The 20,403-nt window shown below is 45.8% G+C and overlaps 2 protein-coding genes and 1 long non-coding RNA gene across 5 annotated transcripts in view; 1 reads left to right on the top strand and 2 right to left on the bottom strand.

Annotated features, from left to right (window-relative positions):
- dclk1a (doublecortin-like kinase 1a) overlaps positions 1–10,306 on the bottom strand; it is an 84,944-nt gene extending 74,638 nt beyond the window's left edge. For all 3 annotated transcript variants that reach the window (XM_035433732.1, XM_035433733.1, XM_035433734.1), the window contains exons 1-3: positions 10,126–10,306; positions 8,828–9,235; positions 5,871–6,217 (exon numbers count right to left, since the gene is read on the bottom strand). In XM_035433732.1, the coding sequence (XP_035289623.1) occupies positions 5,871–6,217; positions 8,828–9,188 (708 nt within the window). In that variant the 5' untranslated portion in view covers positions 9,189–9,235; positions 10,126–10,306. The remainder of the gene's footprint in view (positions 1–5,870; positions 6,218–8,827; positions 9,236–10,125) is intronic.
- A 3,183-nt stretch (positions 10,307–13,489) lies between these two features.
- Positions 13,490–19,010, bottom strand: ccdc169 (coiled-coil domain containing 169). Its single transcript, XM_035433738.1, has 8 exons — positions 18,837–19,010; positions 18,414–18,496; positions 17,998–18,108; positions 17,701–17,741; positions 17,061–17,159; positions 16,122–16,175; positions 15,091–15,170; positions 13,490–14,754 (listed from the first exon to the last, which is right to left on the bottom strand). Exons 1-8 carry the CDS (start codon positions 18,908–18,910, stop codon positions 14,652–14,654), a joined length of 645 nt encoding a protein of 214 aa, XP_035289629.1. The 5' UTR covers positions 18,911–19,010; the 3' UTR covers positions 13,490–14,651.
- A 40-nt stretch (positions 19,011–19,050) lies between these two features.
- LOC118235870 lies at positions 19,051–20,243 on the top strand. The gene is made up of 3 exons (XR_004766929.1): positions 19,051–19,209; positions 19,610–19,707; positions 20,073–20,243. It is a non-coding gene; the product is annotated as an uncharacterized LOC118235870 (long non-coding RNA).
- Positions 20,244–20,403: the final 160 nt, after the last annotated feature.

Below are 20,403 nucleotides of genomic sequence, written 5' to 3'. Positions count from 1 at the left end.
CTGGGAGTTTGAAAAACCTCCAACCTCATTTTCCAGAGGTTGTCCAAGTGTGCCAGTGTTTCTAGAGGCCTTCCAGGCCCAGAAACCTACTTTTGATACTTGACTGGTGTCTTTATCTGATGCTGACAGACTTAACCCTTTCATGGGAATACCAAGCACTACATATCCCATGCAGTGAATAAGAGCGTTCTCCATGCATCTGCCAAACAGGCCACGGCCATGCTAGGGAAACCTTCAGCATGTTTTATTAGAGATGCACACATACATACACATACACACATTCGCGCATGCACAAACACACACACCTATACACACACACACACATACATGCACACACCAGTACCACCAACTGAACACACACACAAATACATGTACACCTGTACATACACAGAGACACACATATCACATACACACACTCAACAGAATGTCCAACCTTCTGTCAAAGTGCACTTCTGGTAGGATTCACTTTTATCTTTCTCTTATCATCATCTTCACAAAGGATATGATGCAATCTGACCTGAGGCATTCAAGCATTCTTTGGGCCGATTCGATCGGCAAACAGGAAGTTACAGCCCAACAGCAGTAAACAGCCAGCGCTAATGCTACTGCCAGTGGAACAGAGGCAGAGATGGACTGCAGCAGACCTGGTTTGTCTCCTCTGTGCCAAAGTAGAGAGAGGGGAAGAAAAGGGATTCATTTGGTCAGCCAGACACAATGAGGAACAGTGTGGGCTTTTAACCCAGTGGTTGCAGGTTCAAATCCAAGGTGGGGCACTGCAGTTGTAATGTAAGAACAACTTTCTTTCTCTCTCTCTCTCTGTCTCTCTCTCTCTCTCTCTCTCTGTCTCTCTCTCTCTCTCAATTCAGGATGCTGGAACGGATAGATGGCCTGTAACTGGTTACCGATCCGACCCTTCACAGTGGGTGCATCGCCCCTGCAGACACGATCAATGAAGAGCCTATAAATAGCAGTGTCTTACGTAAACGCTCTCTCCACTTCTGCAACAGAGTGGGAACAAGGCTACGGTCCCTTAATACGAATCAATATCTAATTTCAAGCTTGTGCAAACCCATTGCAATGTGGGAAAAGTCACGGAATCCCAGCTCTAGCCGTGTTCCGAACCCCCGCTTCAATGCTTGCATCATGCCGCAGCCTCAGGGCCCTCTCAGGGTAGTTCAATCACTGAGAAATTCTATTTTTCTCTGGTAGTTAAAAGTGGTTTCTTGGCACTTTCAGCAGTTGGCTGTTAGCAGAGGAAGACATTAATATCCCAGTGTGTGTGTGTGTGTGTGTGTTTGGTTTTCAAGACAGATGGAGAAGGTGGGAAGACACAGTGGGGGTGGGGGGACGGGGAGGGAGGGGAGAAATCTTCAGAAGGACTGCGGTGCTTTTGCACCCATTAAACCATGGAAAGTTCCAGAAAAAGAACAGGCATGTTCCGTCGAGCACCCAAAGCTGGTGGAAAGTGCTGCCTGGTGCACTACCCGAGAAAGAGGCCCCTGAATATCAAAACTGTGTCACCTGTGTAAATGTCACGGTCAAAGTGTCTCCTTTTTATGCAGATGTGGGCACAACACCGCACATTGCAAACTGCCAAGCTTAAGAAACGTGGGTTTTTTTTTTAGACCACCTGAAACCTGGCAGTAGGCCAGCACAGTCCGTTTAAAAGCCATGCAATGCGCGTGCATTCCAGTGACCGGAGGAAGGCACCGCTAACACATGCAAGAGAGCGGAGCGGAGAGAGAGAAATTACATGTCATCGCGAGCTGAGTCACGCAACGCTAGAATCACTCGAGGACAAAGATGAGATTGCACCTAACCCCGGTAAATTAGTTCTCTGCTATTATTTTAGCAGGTTGTTTCATTGTAGGATGGGAAATATTTAGACAACTTCAGTGACCGTGCTGATCAATAAAAAGCATTCATATGAAATAGGCCAATTTTATGAATTGAGGTAGCTTTTCCAAGAAATATTGACAGGGTCCATTTGCTGAGCTAACTGAACTTATGTGTGGTTCAATGGCTCCTTTTTTCCATTATTATTATTTGTGCCCCGTTAGTGAACATAAAATGAATCCCCTGTAAGACAAGAGGCAACATTGTAATAAATGTTAGCGAGCCAGCACTTGCTTAACTTAATAGACCTGTGCAAAACCATGCTGTAGCTTTATTGGTAACACCAAAACCTATTTTTGAGTTTAAAAAAAGTAATTGCACACCAATAACTCAGATAAGGGGCAGCCTCACTACATAATCTAATGTAGCAGAGAAGATGATGTGCCCCTCAGTCAAAACATACCATAAAGGCTGATCTGATGGTGAAACATCATGCTAAACAAATTAAAAACACAAAATATTACTGTACTTGACAGTTGCGCTCGCAAAGTACTTGTGTATGGCTGTACACTTCCTTGATTTATAGCAATGCTGAAGTGAATCAGTGGTTCATTTGGAGTATTTACAGTTGCCTCACTGTAAGCAGCACGACCTGCGCCCTGTATGTTTTCTCAGCTGATCTACCCCGGTGAATTCCGCAGCTGTGGCTCGTCAGACACCGCGGCGGAAAGGGAGAAGCAGATGACAGAGTCAGGACCGAAGCGCGGCGTGGCTGCATCAGCGGCTGATTTGGGCTCTGGAGCTCTCACGACTCTGAAATGAGGGTTTCTCAGGTCGCCTGCTGCAGCACCGCATTCATTTCAATTCCTTCGTTCAGCAGGGACTGCAGGAAACAATTCATTTCTGACAGTCGTGACTGAGCCCGGCGCAAAAATAGGCTCAACAAAAGGTACTCTCTCTCTCTCTCTCCATCTTTGTCTCCCCCCGCCCTCTCCCTCTCTCCCTCCCTCTCTCCCTACCTCCCTCCCTCCCTCGCTCTGTAACAACACCCTTAGCCAAGGATTCTGCGATGTGGGACAGGGGTGAAGTCACGAGTCCTCAGTGCTGGTCAATGGAAAGTTACAGGACCGGGCCGGTCAGCATCTGCATCACGAGCGGGATCCGGAACCCCGGGAGCAGAACTCCAGAGCTCCAGAGCTCCACCGACAGTGCCCTCGACTAAAAAGGGCACAGGCGCCTTTTCCGACAAACACCCCGTTAGAATGACAGATGAAAAAGAGAAAGCGAGTGAAAGGGAGGGAGAGAAATGGGGGGGGGGGGGCAGAAAGGGAGAAAGACAAACAGGGGGAAGAGAAATGGGGGGGGGAGAAACGGGGGGGGGCAGAAAGGGAGAGAGACAAACAGGGGGAAGAGAAATGGGGGGGGAGAAACGGGGGGGGGGCAGAAAGGGAGAGAGACAAACAGGGGGAAGAGAAATGGGGGGGGAGAAACGGGGGGGGGGCAGAAAGGGAGAGAGACAAACAGGGGGAAGAGAAATGGGGGGGGGGGGGGGGAGAAACAGGGGAGGGCTCTGCATCACAGCTGCACCAGGCCGAGGAGGACAGGGAACAGTCTGACCCGTTTTTGGGGGGAGAAAGCTGGCTCACGGCAGAGTAACGGCTCTAAATACTTTGGCTGAGCGTGTCCCGGGATCAGGGGTGACGGGGAGGACAAAAATATGCAAATCCGTCTGGCTGCTTCATCAGAGCTTTCTGACGGAAGCCCAGCCAGATGGGTCCTCTACCCTCTAGCAGACTGATGTGTGCATCGGCAAATGAGCTAGAATGAGCAGGTGTGTGTGTGTATGTGTGTGTGTGCGTATGTGTGTGTGTGGTGTGTGTAAGTCTGTGTGTGTGTGTGTGTGTATGTGTAAGTGTGTGTGTGCGTGTGTGCGTGTGTGCGTGTATAAGTGTGCGTGTGTGTGTGTGTGCATGTCTGTATGCATGTATGTTTGTGTGTGTGTTTGTGTGTACACGTGTGTGTATGTGTGTGTGTATATAACTGCGTGTGTGTTTAAGAGCAGAGGGGAGGTAATGCCAGTTCAGTGAGAGGGAGACAGCTGAGGAAAGGTGGGTGGAATATCAACCAGTAGAGAGAGGGAGCTGCTATTTCAGGCTCCTCTGCAGATACAGAAACTGCGTAGGCAAGAGCTCATTCAAACCCCTCTCATATCCCCCAGATCAACTGTCTCTGTGTCTCCCTCACACACACACACACACACACACAAGCTGCCAGGCACAAGATTTACTTGTCAGGCTCTCTGCATGGCAGACTCACTGGGGTCCAAAAAAAATCACCTCAGCAATTTACAACATCAATTTGTGTCAGCGCATCAGTGAGAGCCAGGAAATAACTTACAACATTGGGGTCACTGCAGGGTCACAGTGGGGTCACAAGACCATGCAGCCCTCCAGGACAGCAAAAGTTAAAACTGCAGACACTGTGCCCCTCTAGTGCTGGAGTTAAACCTGCAGACACTTCGGCCCTCCAGGACAACCAGAGTTTTAACATTCCAGTAAAAAACGAAAAGCTCAGTGCTCACCCCTTCAAATGCAGGCAGTTACATAACGCAGCATGTCAGAGAAGGGACCCACTCAATTCCACACAGTGAGGGGGACCCAGACAGCTAAAGGGACCCACACAGCTAGTGAATCCAACATCTCCTTGTTACTGCTGAACAATCTACCAGGCATGTAGGCGAGGTGTGGACAGCGTTGCTTCTCCACTACAGGAGCAATCTCATAATTCGCACACAGCACAGAGAGCCAACTCAAACTCCCAACCGTCGGCTCCAGCACCCATGCTGTACATTAGAATCGGCCTCGTGGCTACTCTGAGAGCCACCGTCATAGCCCAGACCAGATGAGCGAGCTGCGATTGGGCTTCGGCAGACTTGGGTATAGCTCAGTCTCTACGGCAACGTCTCCGCGACAACCCAGGACAGAATGCCGTGGATTTCCAGTCGTTGGTAGGGAGCGGTAAACCCGGACGTGCCGCCGGCTGCTCGTTTGGATGCGTTCGCACCGTGATTAATGTCTGCACGCGCTCATCCGCGCTCAGAACAACGGCGTGCTTGACCTCAGCTGTCGGTATGATTGGCAGTAAGTGGGTAAGTGGCTAATAAAGCTAAAAGATGAGGAAGAATTATTTTTTTCATACAGCATTCATTTTCCATACGTTTTGAGCGATGGAGACTATGAAACACACACGTTTCACACACTTTTTCTACCCCCTTTCATCCGGTTCCATCTCGATTGGCCCTTTTAAAAATTCTGAAATTGATGTGGTCTACAAACCCAAGGATGTCTATTGTGGAACACCAACAGTCATATTCTTCGCAAAGTAAATCCACCAGATCAAAAAAAAACAAAACAACAAAAACGGTTCAAAACCAAGATAGAAAGAGACTTCATTTCAAAGAGGATATATTTTTCTACAGTTTGTCTGGGGCACTCAACCACCAAGGAGCCACAAAACTTCAACAGAAATACACTTTACAGTACATTTGTACAGCAAATGCTCCCACCCAACGTCACTGCCAACGTGAGAGAACCCAAGTGCGTTGATTAGAGCAATCGATGCAGGTAACCATGGCAACCTAGAACAATGACATAACCACACACAACAACAACAACAACAACAACAACAACTAAGAACACAATAACAAGGGCTAGAGCGCACCCAGCACCGCGTAAAAACCTGGGACTGAACTCCCAGATGGTCTCAGCATCTGCTATGTGGCCTACATGCTATATGCTACATGCTACACGCAACACGGCAAGCTGTTCCGTGAATTGACAGCTCAATGTAAAAAAAAAAAAAAAGCCAACACTTCCTGACATCTGTGCATAGTTTACATTTGGCCTAGTTCCACGTATATCCACTTGTTGGGTCCTAACTCTGACGAAACCCAACCTTAAAAAGTCCTGAAAATAAAAAAAACCACACGGGACGCCCCAGACGCAAGGACACGGACACGGCCCCTCCCCTCCTACCTGCTTCCCGTCCAGGGCGTAGAGCCTCTTGACCACGCCGGAGTCGAGCTTGATGGCGTCGGTGATGTCGCAGAGGACCTGCTCGAAGGAGTGGGCGGTCTTCCTGTTGAGCAGGACGCGCACGGCCTTGCGCGGCTTCACGCCGCTGCGGACCACCGTCACCAGCTTGGGCCGGATGAAGTCCTTGGCCTCCCGGGTCTCCGGGGTGCCCCCCATGGCGCTGGCCAGCGAGGGCGGCGCCCGGGACGTCCCGGAGGCCCTCGGGTTCACGCACCAGTTGGGGTTGACGTTCTTGGTGTAGTCCAGCTTCTTGAACGGCTCGATGGAGCTGCACACGTAACTCCCGCCTGCGAGTGAATAAACAGAATCAGCATGATACAATATTATTATTACTGTTGTCCATCCATCCAGCCTTACTTCTGGTCAGAGTAGTGGGGGGGGGGGGGAGCACCAGCCTATCCCGGCAAACAATGGGTGAAAGGCAGGAACACACCTTGGGCTGGTCACCATTCAATCGCAGGGCCTATTATTATTATCATAGTTATCATTATTATTAGTAGTAGTAGTAGTAGCATTAGCCATAGCAGTAATAGCAATAGTATAGTAGTAGTATTAGCAGTAGTAGCAGTAGTAGTAGTCGTAGTAGTAACAGTAATAGCAGTAGCCGTAGCAGTAACAGCAGTAATACCGTAGTAGCAGCAGTAGTAGAAGTAGTAGTTGCAGTAGCAGTAGGAGCAGTAGCAGTAGTAGAAGTCTTGGTATATACTAAGGTCAACACACAGGACATACCCATCTTTCACAATGCGCAATCCAACGTAGAAGCCGTTACTAATGGAATATCGGAGCATATGAATTTATTATCACCCAGAGCAGGGAGAGCTCAGGAATGATTAACCAGAATATGAACCCCTGATATTCATTGATAGTCTTAGCCGTGCGGAGAAGCTCTGAAGAAAATCTGTCTGATTTAATGCAGGACGAGAGACTGTTTGAGTGGAGGTTAATTGCGCCTTCTTCATTAATGAAACGTCCCATTTTCAAAGAGCCGCGTGTAAGCCAAGGGGTCTTCTGACATCATCGGCTCAAATCCCTTCAAGGTCACGCAGTTTCAAAATCGGTCAAACGAGGGATTTGTCTGCTGATTCATACTGCCGCCCAGATGTATAAGGCTCCTTCCCAGAATCCTTTAGTGCAACAGTGGTACAGTGGCCGACTATATGGGAAATTTTCACCCATCTTTGACTGAATCGACCAAACGTGGATTCAGTTATCTGATGGAATACAGTGATCACCAAATACATAAGGCCTCTCTTATGATCAAACGGCTTAATGGGAAAAACAAATACAGTACTTCATACATGTGTGTGTGTGTGTATGTGCGTGTGTGAGTGCTGGCATGTCTGTTTGTGCGTGCATGCCTGTGTGTTTGTATGTGTGAGTGTGTGTGTGTGCATGTGCATTTCTGTGTGTGTGTTTGTGTGTGAGTGCGTATGTGCATTTGCGTGTGTGTGTGTGTGTGTGTCTCTGTCTGTGTCTGTGTAATTACAGTAGTAGCATAGCGTACTGTAGGGCACATTTCCCCCTGAGCTCACAGTGAATTATTGATTAGAGCTGCAGCTCAGCCCATCCCAGGTGAGCCGTGTGAGTGACACCTGCTGTGTGAGGGAGCTCAGAGCGTGACACGCTGGGCTATGACACGCTGGGCTATGACACGCTGAGCTGTGAGACACTGAGCTGTGACACGCTGGGCTATGACACGCTGGGCTATGACACGTTGAGCTATGACACGCTGGGCTATGACAAGCTAGGCTGAGACACACCGTGCCTCACCCACAGACTGGCAGCTCTCCCCTTCCCCCAAGCACTCAGCTCCACTTCCGTAACCCAAAACAGAATGTCACACTGCCCATGTTACATTACATTTATTTGGCAGACGCTTTTATCCAAAGCGACGTACAAAAAAGTGCATTTCATGGTCATAGACAACTGTCAATGTCAGACTGGCCCGGTCTTAAATAATCAGTAAAATAAAAAAACACCAACAACCTAAAAAAAAAAATGTTCTGATTGGGTGTATACAAAGAGCTGACCGGGCACTTCAGAGGAATCGAAAAGGCAGAAAAGAGCCAGTTCACTTTTTGCCTCCCCCTCCCTCCTAAAAAGGTGGTCTAGAGAAGCTTCTGGAACATCCGCAGAATATCAACAAGCACATTTATCCGTTAGCTGACAGAGATGGGTAAAACAAACCATCTATCTCTCTGTCTCATTAAGAAACACACAGCAGTGTTGATAACTGGTCTTACGTGTTCTAGTGAAATACTCAGCAGAGCCCATGATGTGATGGCAGCATGTGGGTGAGGAGGGTGGGGGGGGGGGGTGTAATCATAATACCTGCTGTACACACCATCATCCAGAGCCAAGATGAAACTGGCAGCCAGTCAGAAATTGCTACTGAAGGTGGTTGGTTGCGTGGATCTATCTCTCTCTCTCTCTCATTTAAATTCAAAATGCTTTATTGGCATGACATATTTCAGTATACATGTTGCCAAAGCTTTACTAAACACATTACAATGTAGGCTACATAATATAGTGTGATGTCATGAATCTCTCTCTCTCTCGCTCTCTCTCTCCTGTAGTTCTCGAACTCCTTCTGAAGTATCCATCCCAGTTGTTCTCCGTTCAGGACACTGAGCACGGTGCCAAGAAAGGCTGCCAGTCACTTGCGAGTTTGCCCGTGCCGGCGGCTATAAAACGCGGAGAATCGCTGACTCACCAAGCAATTACTCCAAATCGCTACCGTCCAACCTTCCGAGCCAAGCGAAGATTTAATATAGTGCAATTTGACTAAAAGAGCTCAGAAATGAACGTAATAACGAATTATGCTGGAGCCAGTGCGTAAGAACGTTAAGGGCAGTGACAAAGTTTTTGCACTCCCTGCCTCACAGGGAGTTGCTTACCTTCAACCAGCTGATCGATGCCGGTGATCTTTTTGCTGCCATCGACTGTATAGATGGTCCGAACCCCCTGTGGCAGGTTGACATTGTCGGACAGGGTGCGGGTCAGGTCCGCCAACAGGGCGTCGAAGGACCTGAATCTGTCCTGGGAGACGGCGTACACGATCCCGTTGAAGTAACGGTCCCCGTTGCGGTAGAAACGGACCTTCCAAGCCTTCTTCTCCGAGATGAGCGCTTTCAGGGTGCGCGTGCGGTACAGACTGCAGTGGGCGCTGTGGGTCGGGCTGGGAAAGCCGTTTGGTCGCGAGCCCCTGCGCGAGTGTCTCCGGGCTTTGTCCCGCTCGTCAAAATGCTCCAGCTCCATCTCTATCTCAAACCCCAAATGACGGTTAGGCGCAGCTACTTTAGAACCTACGGAAGACAACGGCAGACGACAGCACTGATCAAACTTAATTTGGGTCAAATAGCCGCAGCTCTGGTAGCCTAACTGGATCACATTTCGGATCAGTTTTCCGAGCGATTGTGCTCATCGTAACGCTTGCTGCGCCCTGTCAACGGGCTTTTTTCAATCTATCAATGCCATATGAACTGATCTGTGGGCTGCGTGTATAGAAAAAGATATTACGACGTAAACGTGAATCCAAACAGCAGGAGTAAAATAGACAAACACGGGGCATTAGGCTGTGTGTCTGTAAATAACTTTCTGAATAGCGACAGATTAGTTTGTTCTTAGTAAACCGGTCCTTGTCCTGCGTGCGTCTGTCACTTCATTATAGATAGTTACAAACTCGGAACATTTAGATGCAATACAGACGTTTTTTCGGTACGAAATACTGAACAGGAACATTTTATGAATAGGCTACTTTAAGCACTATGCCCCATAACTTATAAAAATCCTACTTCTTTCCTACAGCAGACAGTCTCTAGCACATATAGAGCATGGAATCGCCGTCTATAGATAGCCTACATAAAATGCTGTTTGCCATGGAAATTATGAACTGGAAAATGACAACTGCAGTCTCGGAAACCTTAAAACGTTAAAACATCTGTCATTGCGTTGTCATAATTAGGTCTATTTTAATCTGATAGATGTTTATTGACATACGGAGCATGGTTCAACATGAGGCGCAGCCGGTGTGTGTTGAATGCGACTTTTCTCATGCGTGCTAGTCTTGAACTGTTCCAACCTGGCTAATGCAAGACTTACAACAGTCCAGAAGAAAGACTACGATTATTTTATCAGATGCGAAGGATCCCCGATAGCTATGTTTACACAATAGTTTATCCCTTTGAATGTTTACCTTGCGGTGGTGTCCTCGCTGATCCTGTCAAGGCTTTGCGTAAACCTGTGAATCCTGCAATCAGAATGATCTTCGGAAAGTAGACTACTACGTTGATTAGTCTACACTGCGTTCGCGTTGCAATTGTCAGTCAGTGGCAGCATATACCTGCGCCTCTTTTGTTTGTCTCGTGCTCTCAGCTCGCGTTCGTGACACGAAGGAGGTGGGGCTGCAGCTGCCTAGCAACGAGCGTGATTTACATTGGCCCGTCCCTCATTAAAATGCAGGCCGTCAATTCAGACGTCCACAACCATCACACCCATTCCACACCCCTCGCGTCTCCTGCGCTCATATCGCAGATACAACACTGAGGAGCTGCAAAAACTACTGCACAGGTATGCGTGGAGGTATAATCACTGGTTAGGTTCTTTGTGCTTACACTGACCCATGCAAATATTCGTGACAGCGGTAGACTGTAAGGGCTAGAATGCATTTTACCGTTAAATTGCGCCGTAGTCGCAGCCTACGTGTACATTCAGTTACAGGAGACACGCAAGTAAATCGGCTACAGCCCACGATACGGTGCAAAGACAGAAAATCCACTCACAAACTGCCGTTCACTGCGCTGTAGCCTATAGGCTACTTCATCCACCGTATTTTCATTCTGCACGCGGCCTGTCGCATCACACGCGCGGGGCTGTGGACGCCAGTGCATGCAGAGAAGGGCCTCCATCCTAAATGCATTCCGTGGGAAATGTAGTATTGCACTTTCAGGTGTAGAAACTTTCAGCTCATGTGCCCTCTTTTAAAATAAACCGCAGATATTTGTGTACAATATAAAAATGATTCTCTTTGATGTGAATATTGAAGCTCGGGGGGTGGGGGTGGGGTGGTGGCTGTCGCAACAGTCTGATTGGCTATATGTAGGCATACTTAGAAACTTTTCCATATGCAAACTGTCACAATAAATGGATTTACAATGCAGGCAGTAGGTATTTGAACAGTGACGATTTTTGCTGTTTTGAAATGGATTTGAAATGAAGCAATGGATATGAGGTTAAACTGCGTACTGTCAGCTTTAATTTGCCGGTATTTACATCCATATCGGCTGAACTGCAGTCCTTTTTTATACATATGTCTAGTCTACCGCTTTTCTCAGATGGGAAAATTCCGTTCTAAATTTAGCTCGAGCCGGCAGCCAGGTAAAAGAAAGCGTCGCGCGCTTTTCCAGAGGGACCTCCGTTTGCGTCACAGCCACAGACCGCCCGGACGTGTCAGCCAGTGTGCGAATCTGTACCAGGCCGGCGGAGATCAGTCTTCTCGTCCCAACTAGTCCCAACTAGGAAGGGAGAACTCATCCCCTATGGGTTACAGCTCCAGACAGCATCACCGAATGCACTTAATAACGCCTTCTTTATCCCCGTTGTTCTGTGTCCTTGCTGGATTTGGACCTTAATTCTTAATTTAGAGTCAGAATTGTTTCAGAGGCAGACGAGGAATATTATCTTATATGTGAATGATAAGTGGAGTAGATTGTTAAAAAAAAAAAACCCAAGCAAGTCATTGGATGCTCTACCTACCAGAAAGTTCCAGAAGTTTCCATTAGGTTGTCTTGCCAATGGTGATGTTTTTTTCCAGGTACATGGGGAAGTAAATAAAGTAAATAAACACCAAGCTTTCGGTGAAGGACTTTCGCACAGGCAAGACAGAATGCCAGACAGACGGACAGAGGGGTATGTTTGTTTTGCCCTCAGCAGGTGAGCAAATTAATTAATAATGCTGAAGACGTCGCATTAATTATAAACGACAGGCCGACTCCTGTCCCAGACAACTAAGGCTAGGGAGGGGTTACAGGTGCAGTGGGGACTCACACTCGAACTGATGAGATATGTGTGTGTGTGTGTGTGTGTGTGTGTGTGTTAGTGTGTGTGTGCGTGCGCCAAAGAGTGTCCAGACACCACTGGTCCAGGAAACAAGCTGTTCTAAAACAAGACAAGGGGAGAAGGTAAAGTCAAACACAATGACCTACATTTTCTCCCCTCTGTGAACCAAACAGCCACTTTCCTCCCTAGTAGTTTGGAACATGGCACCAATCAGCCATCTTGATAGGGGTGACCTTGGGTGAAGCTAGCCTGCTTAGCAGAGCTTTGGCATGTAACAAACATGTGGCAAAAGCACCTCAGTGATGTCACAGTACCGGCAGTATCATGTTGTCTGGCTGAGGTAGTGACCTTGGTCTTCACGAGAGGTCAGTGTCAAATTAAAAGCCCCACATGAGCCCTTTACACACCCGGCATGGACACTTCCTGCTACTGCTGCATGCCAACCAGATCTGGAGCGTACACAAAACCCATTACCAAAGCCCACCCACTGCTACCTAACCCCCCTCTAACTGTGTCACACTATGTATTTACCCGGTTGTTGGTCAGTTGTGTCTGTACTAGAACTTCACTGAACTCAACTGAATATCGTTATTGCCAAATAAATTATTGTTATTTGCAATAATGTGTTCTGTGCAGAGGCTCACCTTCATTGAGTCAATTTGTTTGATTAATTCATTTATTTATTTAAAAAATAATATATATTTTTTAATATAGCACTCCTTACACCAAGCTGTGCCAGGGTGCTGAGAAGTTAAAAATAATTAGCAGAATACAAAAGCAAAACACAATTCAGTTAATTTCATACAGATTAAATGGCAGCAAAAGCATAATCAAATAGAAATGTCTTCAACTGGTATATAAAAGTAGGCATTATTCATAATAAAAAACAACAAATCAAATCAGAAATTGCATTTAACACATTTCAGAGGTACAGGGCCAGTTGAGTGGTCTGAATTAATGCTCAATACAAATTTCCTAATAATACGTAGTCCCAAATCACACTGGCGATTAAATCTTGGCATTAGATAAAGCACTAGTGTGTGCCTAGAAGATGCTCTTGTGTATAAACAAGTTAGAATGCAATATAAAACAAACAGAACAAAAGTCTTTTTAAAAAAATTATAATAATTAATTTTTCATAATAATTTTTGTAATATTTGTTGAAATTTGTCAAGTTTTCACACAGTTTCTGTGTGTGTAAATGTACTGTAGGCATCAGCGAAACAAGATCTCCATTCGGGAGAACCCCCATAACTCTCACGGACCGGAGGGAGAATGGTCAGATCTACATGGCGATGGATGTAGTCGCGTGTATCTATCTAAAATGCTAGTAAGATTTGAGGGAGAGGCAGAAAATGGCTGCAAGGCTGGAGTGAGCGGATCCGCTAAGAGTAGCGGCGTAACAGCAATCCCACGCCAGGTCTGTCGAGTGCGTGACACACATTTGACTCAGCGGGTTTCCTACGCGGTTTGATTAGAGCACCCACCCCCCCACCCCCCCCCCCCCTCCCGCGCAACTCCCACTCCGACAGGCACACGCAACCGCGTGAGAGAACGCCGCAGTGCACTTAGCTGGATTGGCCGTCACGACCCATAAGTCACTTTAGTCCTTTGAAGAGTAGGTTTTTTTTTTTTTTTTTTGGAATGTTCTTTTCAACATTCTAAGTCAGTGTTCTAGAACTCGGTTGCTTTCAATCGCCAGTAGTGATTGTGACATCAGCATTAGAATGTTCAGCGAAGAACATTCTAATCGCATACTTGTGATGTCACACATTATAGGGTTAAAACACGTGGAAAGAAACAATGAGAGACCCCCTCCCAACCTGCCTCTGACCAAAGCAATAGTCTATAAACAGGTTAAAAACAACGACTGCTTGGGGTGCTACTCATACAAGAGGGAACAGGAAGGCCAATGTAAGGCATCTCCAGGCAGGATTTTCTGCATAGCTCATTTTGGGGCATTATGTGGGTCAGGTATTATTGGTTACAAGTTGTACAAAATCATTACGCTTGCATAAAAGAATTAATCACAGAGTGTTTCCGCACCTCTTACTGCATGACAGGTGTTTGCGGGAGAGGTGCGATTCTCACTGGGGTTATATTACATTATATATATGCATGATATTCAAAGGCAAATTCCACAGTGTGTATGTGTGTGGAAGGTGCATCCAAAATCACATGCACTCGGACTGGATTTTTTGTGGGGATTTTACAACTAGAGGTGAAGCCAAGATACGTAATCGAAAAAAGGCACTGATCGGGGTTATTGTTCATCACACGTTCTGTACAGGTAATTAGCGTCTTATTTTAACCAGCGTTGAGTAAACAGTGTCTCGGTTTAGCAATACTGTAAGTCTACACGTTAATGGAGCCAAAACCTATTCAGAACAGCTGCCATTCCTGTTCATTCGAGCTGCTTAAAATTCCCAACTGCCACTGGGCTTTGAACACGATGTGAATTGGATATACCGCAGCTTCTGTTTCGCAAGCTAACGTTCGCCGCCAGTCGTCTCCACACTTCCAAGTGGGAAAAAATTAGCAACTGCAAATTAGCTTTGACCGGAGACGTCTGGATACTGTGTGGTGAGAGAAACGAACGGGCCTCACATGCTAATGGCGACCGCGCCGCGGTCTCCTCTCTGTAACCGCTCCCCCCGCTCAGACTCAGCGCTTTAACCTTGGCAGGCGGCTGGAGGTCGTAGACGTCCTCGCGGGCTTCCCGACGGGCTCGCGCGCGGCCATCTCCAGGGTCTGCGTGGCGAGAGCCCTGAGGAAAGTTCCGGAAGAAAAGCACGGGTACACGAAAGCGAAAAAGGGTCACACAGTGAACACTGTCAAAAAACACAAACAACGCATTTTAAACACACGAGAAAACACATCACGTTTTACAGGAGATGTTTCAGTGATTTCATATCGCTTACTGAAATATGACCAAAACTTATGCAAAGAAATGACTGATATTTTGAAATTGATATAATACCAAAAAAAAAAAAAAAAGCAAACTTAGTTTTAACATGCATGGAACTTCTGTAGAAGTGATCTAATGTCAGGTCTTAACCCAGAGAGGGCTCTGAGGCCCACATTAGCATGCAGCAGTACACACCTCTTCATCCCGCTGTCCGCTGCCTCCAGAGGCCTGGCCATCTGCTGCTGCCTCCTGCAGGGGCCCAGGGCTGGCGAAGCCTGCGTGCAATACCCACACGTCCCACATCACGTCCCACATCCCGTTCCACATCACGTTCCATATCACATTCCCCATCACATTTCCATGTCGCGTTCCACATTCCACATCACGTTCCACATCACATTCCCCAACATGTTCCCAGTCGTGTTCCATAAGGTCCGGTATCATGTTCCCCAACACATTCCAGATCACAGCACACCAGGCCAAACTCTGCTGCTCATGGTTTTACCCTGATCACACAAACACTCTTTACCGCATAATAAGCATCTGAAAAATCCTACAGTAATTCTAACTGCCATTGAGAGAGTCCTGTGACAGGCAGTATTGTTTAAAAGCATTAATATTAGAAACCACATTACAATGTTTTATGTTGTATCATAAATTTGAAATATAATTGTTAGGCAACTGGGCTTTTAACTTAGAGGCTGCAGGTTTGATTCCCAAGTGTGGCATTGTTGTTTAAACCCTTGAGTAAAGTACTTATCCTGAACTGCTTCAGTATAAACCCAGCTGTATAAATGGACTGTGTGTTAAAAAAACGCAAGCCCTGTAAGTCCCTCTGAATGAGAGTGCCTAAACATAGTGTTACTGTAGCACACACACCACCTACAGGAGATTCACAGTCGCACGCTGTGAGCAATGGGCTTGTATTAGGATGACTAGCCTATACCGACACCTCTGAGCATCCAGACTGAGCTGCATTAGAGTGAAACGGTATTCCCACATGTGGGTCATGATGAAGACCTGTGTGGTTGAAACGTTTAAATTAAAAGTTTAAATTTAAACATCATCATTTGTTTTTTGGAGCGTTAAGAGAGAGTGCGAGTCTTTTCTTTCCACTCTTTTAACATGTTCCTCTGACTCAGCACCTTGCGTAAAGTTTTGAGGGTGTGCGTACGTTTGCTCCGCCACTGTAGCTACCGAAGATCGGCTTTTTTTTTCCCCCTCACCTTTGCGAGTTCCGCCTGGTACGCACGCCTCTCTTCGTTGGCTCTCTGGTACGCCTGATGGGGCAAAGATGGCGTGAAAATTATAAGCTTGGATATTTCCCCTCGTTCAGCGGTTTTTTATAACAATGCAAGAGGCGTGAATTAGCTGACGCGCAACGTTCTCCCCCGAGCCGCCGGAAAGTTCTAATATCCCAGTGACCTTTGGAGATAATTTGCTCAATTCCCCCTCCTCACGGAGAAGCAATATTGGTTATGCAATAAGTTTCAGCTCCTGCTGTGTGAACGAGAAACTTCCGGAACAGTCACAATGGCTTCCCGAGAGACAGAAGCACAAAGAAACGCATCACTTCGAAGGGGTTACTCCAGTCAAAAATCATTATCTTCACCTCAAACAATACTCCATCCATCTTGTTTCGTATTATCCATCTTGTCACATACAATAATTTAGCCTACACAAAGCCAATGTACTGATGCTCCGGCCTAAACAGTGACGTCATACAGATATAATGCCTCCCCTTTCCCCCATTAAAGTGATTATATGGATTTAGAAAATGTTGCGGAGGCTGCAGTTCAGATGAACGTCTCAAAATATTGAGACAGGAACACATCTGCCCCCATTAGACAGTGCTCTCCAACTCAATTTTCTGAAACAATAAGCAGTGGAGTTACATCACATGACATCACTTCAAAAGGTCTCTTAAAGATACTGGTTTTTCCATATGTAATACGGGCCATACCAACTATTCTGAGGGTAAGATGGAACATACCAAAAACAAATGAATTTTGGGTGGAGCTCTCCTTTAAAATTCTGTGTCAAGATCCCCGAAATTCCACGTTATAATGGAATTCCCAACTCTAATACCATAAAGAGCACCTAGTGAGTGGGATCATGAGTCCGTTTGGGCAATCAGACTTCGGGAATGTTAAACGAGGGGAAACCTTCGCCTCCTGTACGATCCTCCGACCGCAGTCCGTCAGCTGGTTCTGCAGGCTGGCCTTGTCTCGGGCCAGCTGCTCCAGGATCCGCTTCAGGGCGTCCTGTCCATGCAGAACAATAACTGACATCACTTCCTTTTTTCATTATCACTTTCGCTCAGTTTCCATTTGACAAAAATACAACAAAATACTTCTTTAGGTATCACAGCATTGACAATGTTGTACAACTACAGTGTAAATAAACATAAACACATCCGAAAATCACACAGAAAAGAAAAAAGCCACATTAAAAAAGGACATACCACACCTATATAATCCAAGAATTTCTTTAAATTTATGTTTCAGTACCTATCCCTCTTCACTTAATAATTATATCCTTAAAGGGGCACTTCACCGAAGGACAAAAAAAACATGCTGATCATGCGTTACTGCAACGCTCTCTCCTCCTCCTTTCCCTCTAAAGCCCAGTCTTTCTTTCCAAAGGTTCACTCCGTTTCGGAAATGTATGCACGGCATGCTGGGGGTCGGCAGAGCTCGCTACGCTACTTGCGCTTCTGTCCACGGCGGCGGCGGTTTGCGTGGCACGAGAACGGGACGTGAGAGGTCAGGGGTCAGCCGTGTTTTACGTCACGGGTGTACTCACCGCCGGCATGTCGTCGTACGCCCGTATGGAGGACAAGCGGTCTGCAAACACACACAAGGTCAAGAAGGGGGTGAGCAGTGAGGTGTGTCCATCCTCTGGTCACATGCTCACTCTACCCTATACAGGTGTTCCTGTCAGTGTTCCACTAATCTACCTGAAGCCACACCCTTTTTATCAGAAAAAAAGTAAAAGAGAGGTTGATACTGGGCAGTGGGTACAGAAATAGGTGAAGTGTCCGAATGTAGGCACCTAAGTCAGGTATAAAGAGGAGGGAAAGCCGAAAGTTTTTTATTTTACCGTCAGGATTTCCTCGGAGGTCCTCCAGCTTCTCCCGCACGAGACAGATCTGCTGCTCGAGCTGGCCGTTCAGATCCAGCTGCGTCTCGAACCTGGTCCTCCACTCGCTCTCTGGAACCGAATGGGCACGGAAAAACGCATAATTTCAGTAAAATAAATGGTATTTTACTGATTAAAAAACTTTCAAATAAAACATTATTTTTTCTATTAAAATAATAAATACCACATAAGTAAATATTATGAAACATACCAAAGTGAGTTGCCAAAAAATTCACATAACAAACAAATCCCAAAACATAAAGAAAAAACCATACAGAACAGCAAACCATAACAAAACATAATTGAAATAAAAGCACTTGATAAAAGTATGTATTTTCGAGCAAAAGAAAAAACTGTGTGAGTACTTAACTCGTTACCTTCGTCTTGTACATTACGCAGTCTCTTCTCCAGTTGTACTATGGTAGTTCTTAGCTCAGACACAGACACTTCAAGCATTTCCCTGAAAATATAAAAAAGGGAGTGGGCGCAATCACGAGCTGGTTAATGTCACGTTATAGATGCTAGCTATAAAGCTCATGCAAATTAAGTTCAATGATTAGCTAAATCGTTATCGAAGTGCGATGTATGCCTCTGCGCTGCAGGATACTGAAATTAGCTACAGTTGCTAGCTAGTCACGCCTGCTATGCTGTGTTGGTCGGTGCATCTATGCAGCCCTCTAACTTGCTGTGGGCGTTCACGAGCTAACTTTATCCAATTTTGCACTGCTCACTCGTTAGTTTGCAAAAGGTTATGACATGAGCTTTCTGACAAGGTAACAGAAAAATACATAAATTCTTACTTAAGTTCTGTTTCCTGTTCAAGCTCGGCTCGCAATCTACCGATATCGTAGTTACTAAAGTCAGTATCTTCCATATTTACACAGCGGCAAGCTTGCTGACGGTACAGCGAAACATTCCACGAGGGAGGTTGTTTTAAGTTGTTTCCAGGCAACCACCACCTCCGGCGGAAGCACCTCACGAAGGCGCGGGGTAGCTGTATTTTGAAAAAATAAAAGAACCTGCAGTTTGTTTTCTTCCACTACACTGACAATAACTCTGACAGTAACTTGCGTGTACGATTGAAGAGTGGCTCTTTTCACTGAAATTACATTGCGATGGATTTGATTTCAGAACAGACGAGAGTCGGATACAAAGAAATCGCTGAACTGCTAGGTATGGAAGTTACTTAAATGCTTTGTTTCGCTAGCTAGTTGATGTTAGCTGTGTTTATCCAGCTAGTGTTATAAAGTGGCAACTAGATAAGGATGAGTAGCTAGCAATGCTCTTGGTTTTACAAAAGACTAATATATTGTTTTTGTGCAAACTGCTGTAGTCCGCTAGGTAATGTTAGCTAACTTCGTTCTAGCTGCTGTCAATCTGTCAGTGAGAGACTTGACAGCTCAGACTGCAACTACGTTAGTTTACGGACCAGAGCTTTGTATTAACGTTTGTTCACGTTGGCTAGACTAGCTTTTTCATTATTTATCAGTTTATTAAAGCTGTATGTAAACAATGCAATATCGAGAAACTTCTTTTAACGTAGCTGGCTAAATTTTTAACATTTCTGTTTTAGGAAAACTGACCGAAGAAACAAGCAAACTCGAGGCACACCAAAAGAAGATGACCGAACACAATCATGCGCTCGGAAATCTTAACAGATCCTTCAACCAGGTGATTACGGCCGTTATGTAGTAACACAACTCATTATAAAGCTAATGTCAGTTGTATTTTGAGTTACTTCACTTCGCAATAACCTCGCTCTTCAGCGTGACAGTCTACCTACATTATTGGACATTGGCTAAAGTAGTGGAAAAGAGCCAGGCAGTTATAATGAAAACTAGAAGTGATGTTAACTTACCATGATGCTGAAAACGCTGCACATCTTATCAGAAAGCCCAGATGTATTTCTGGTAATAACGGTTCCTACTGGATAATATTTCAGTGTTTCCAAAACTAAACGGGGGTACGTTGTGTAATGCAGGTGTAAATTCAGCTCAAAACGACGTGGGATAGATGAATTTGTACTTTGTTTGCAGGCCCAGACTCGCCTGGAGAGAGTGGCCGTAACAAAGTGCGGCAGTGACCTACTGAAACTGTAACCGCCCCGGACGACAGCTGCGCAGCACCGCTTCATTCACTGAAATACCGCTTTATTTTTACTTTGAAACATCATGTGAACAAACACAAGCTTTTCAGTTAATAATTACTGAATATTTTTTAAGTAAAAAAAACCCACATTTTTATCACGTTATGTTTATGTGTACAATATACTTTTCGTAGTGATGTAATTTCAGATTCACTTATCTGGTTTAGGCAAGTATTTATTTATTTTTCTTTGATTTATTCAGGTGTGTTTGGTAAATGTGG

The sequence above is a fragment of the Anguilla anguilla genome, chromosome 9 (assembly GCF_013347855.1).
Source record: "Anguilla anguilla isolate fAngAng1 chromosome 9, fAngAng1.pri, whole genome shotgun sequence".
Taxonomy (NCBI): Eukaryota; Metazoa; Chordata; class Actinopteri; order Anguilliformes; family Anguillidae; genus Anguilla; species Anguilla anguilla.
Note: the sequence above shows the minus strand (reverse complement) of the source record. Positions and strands in the feature narration are given on the sequence as shown.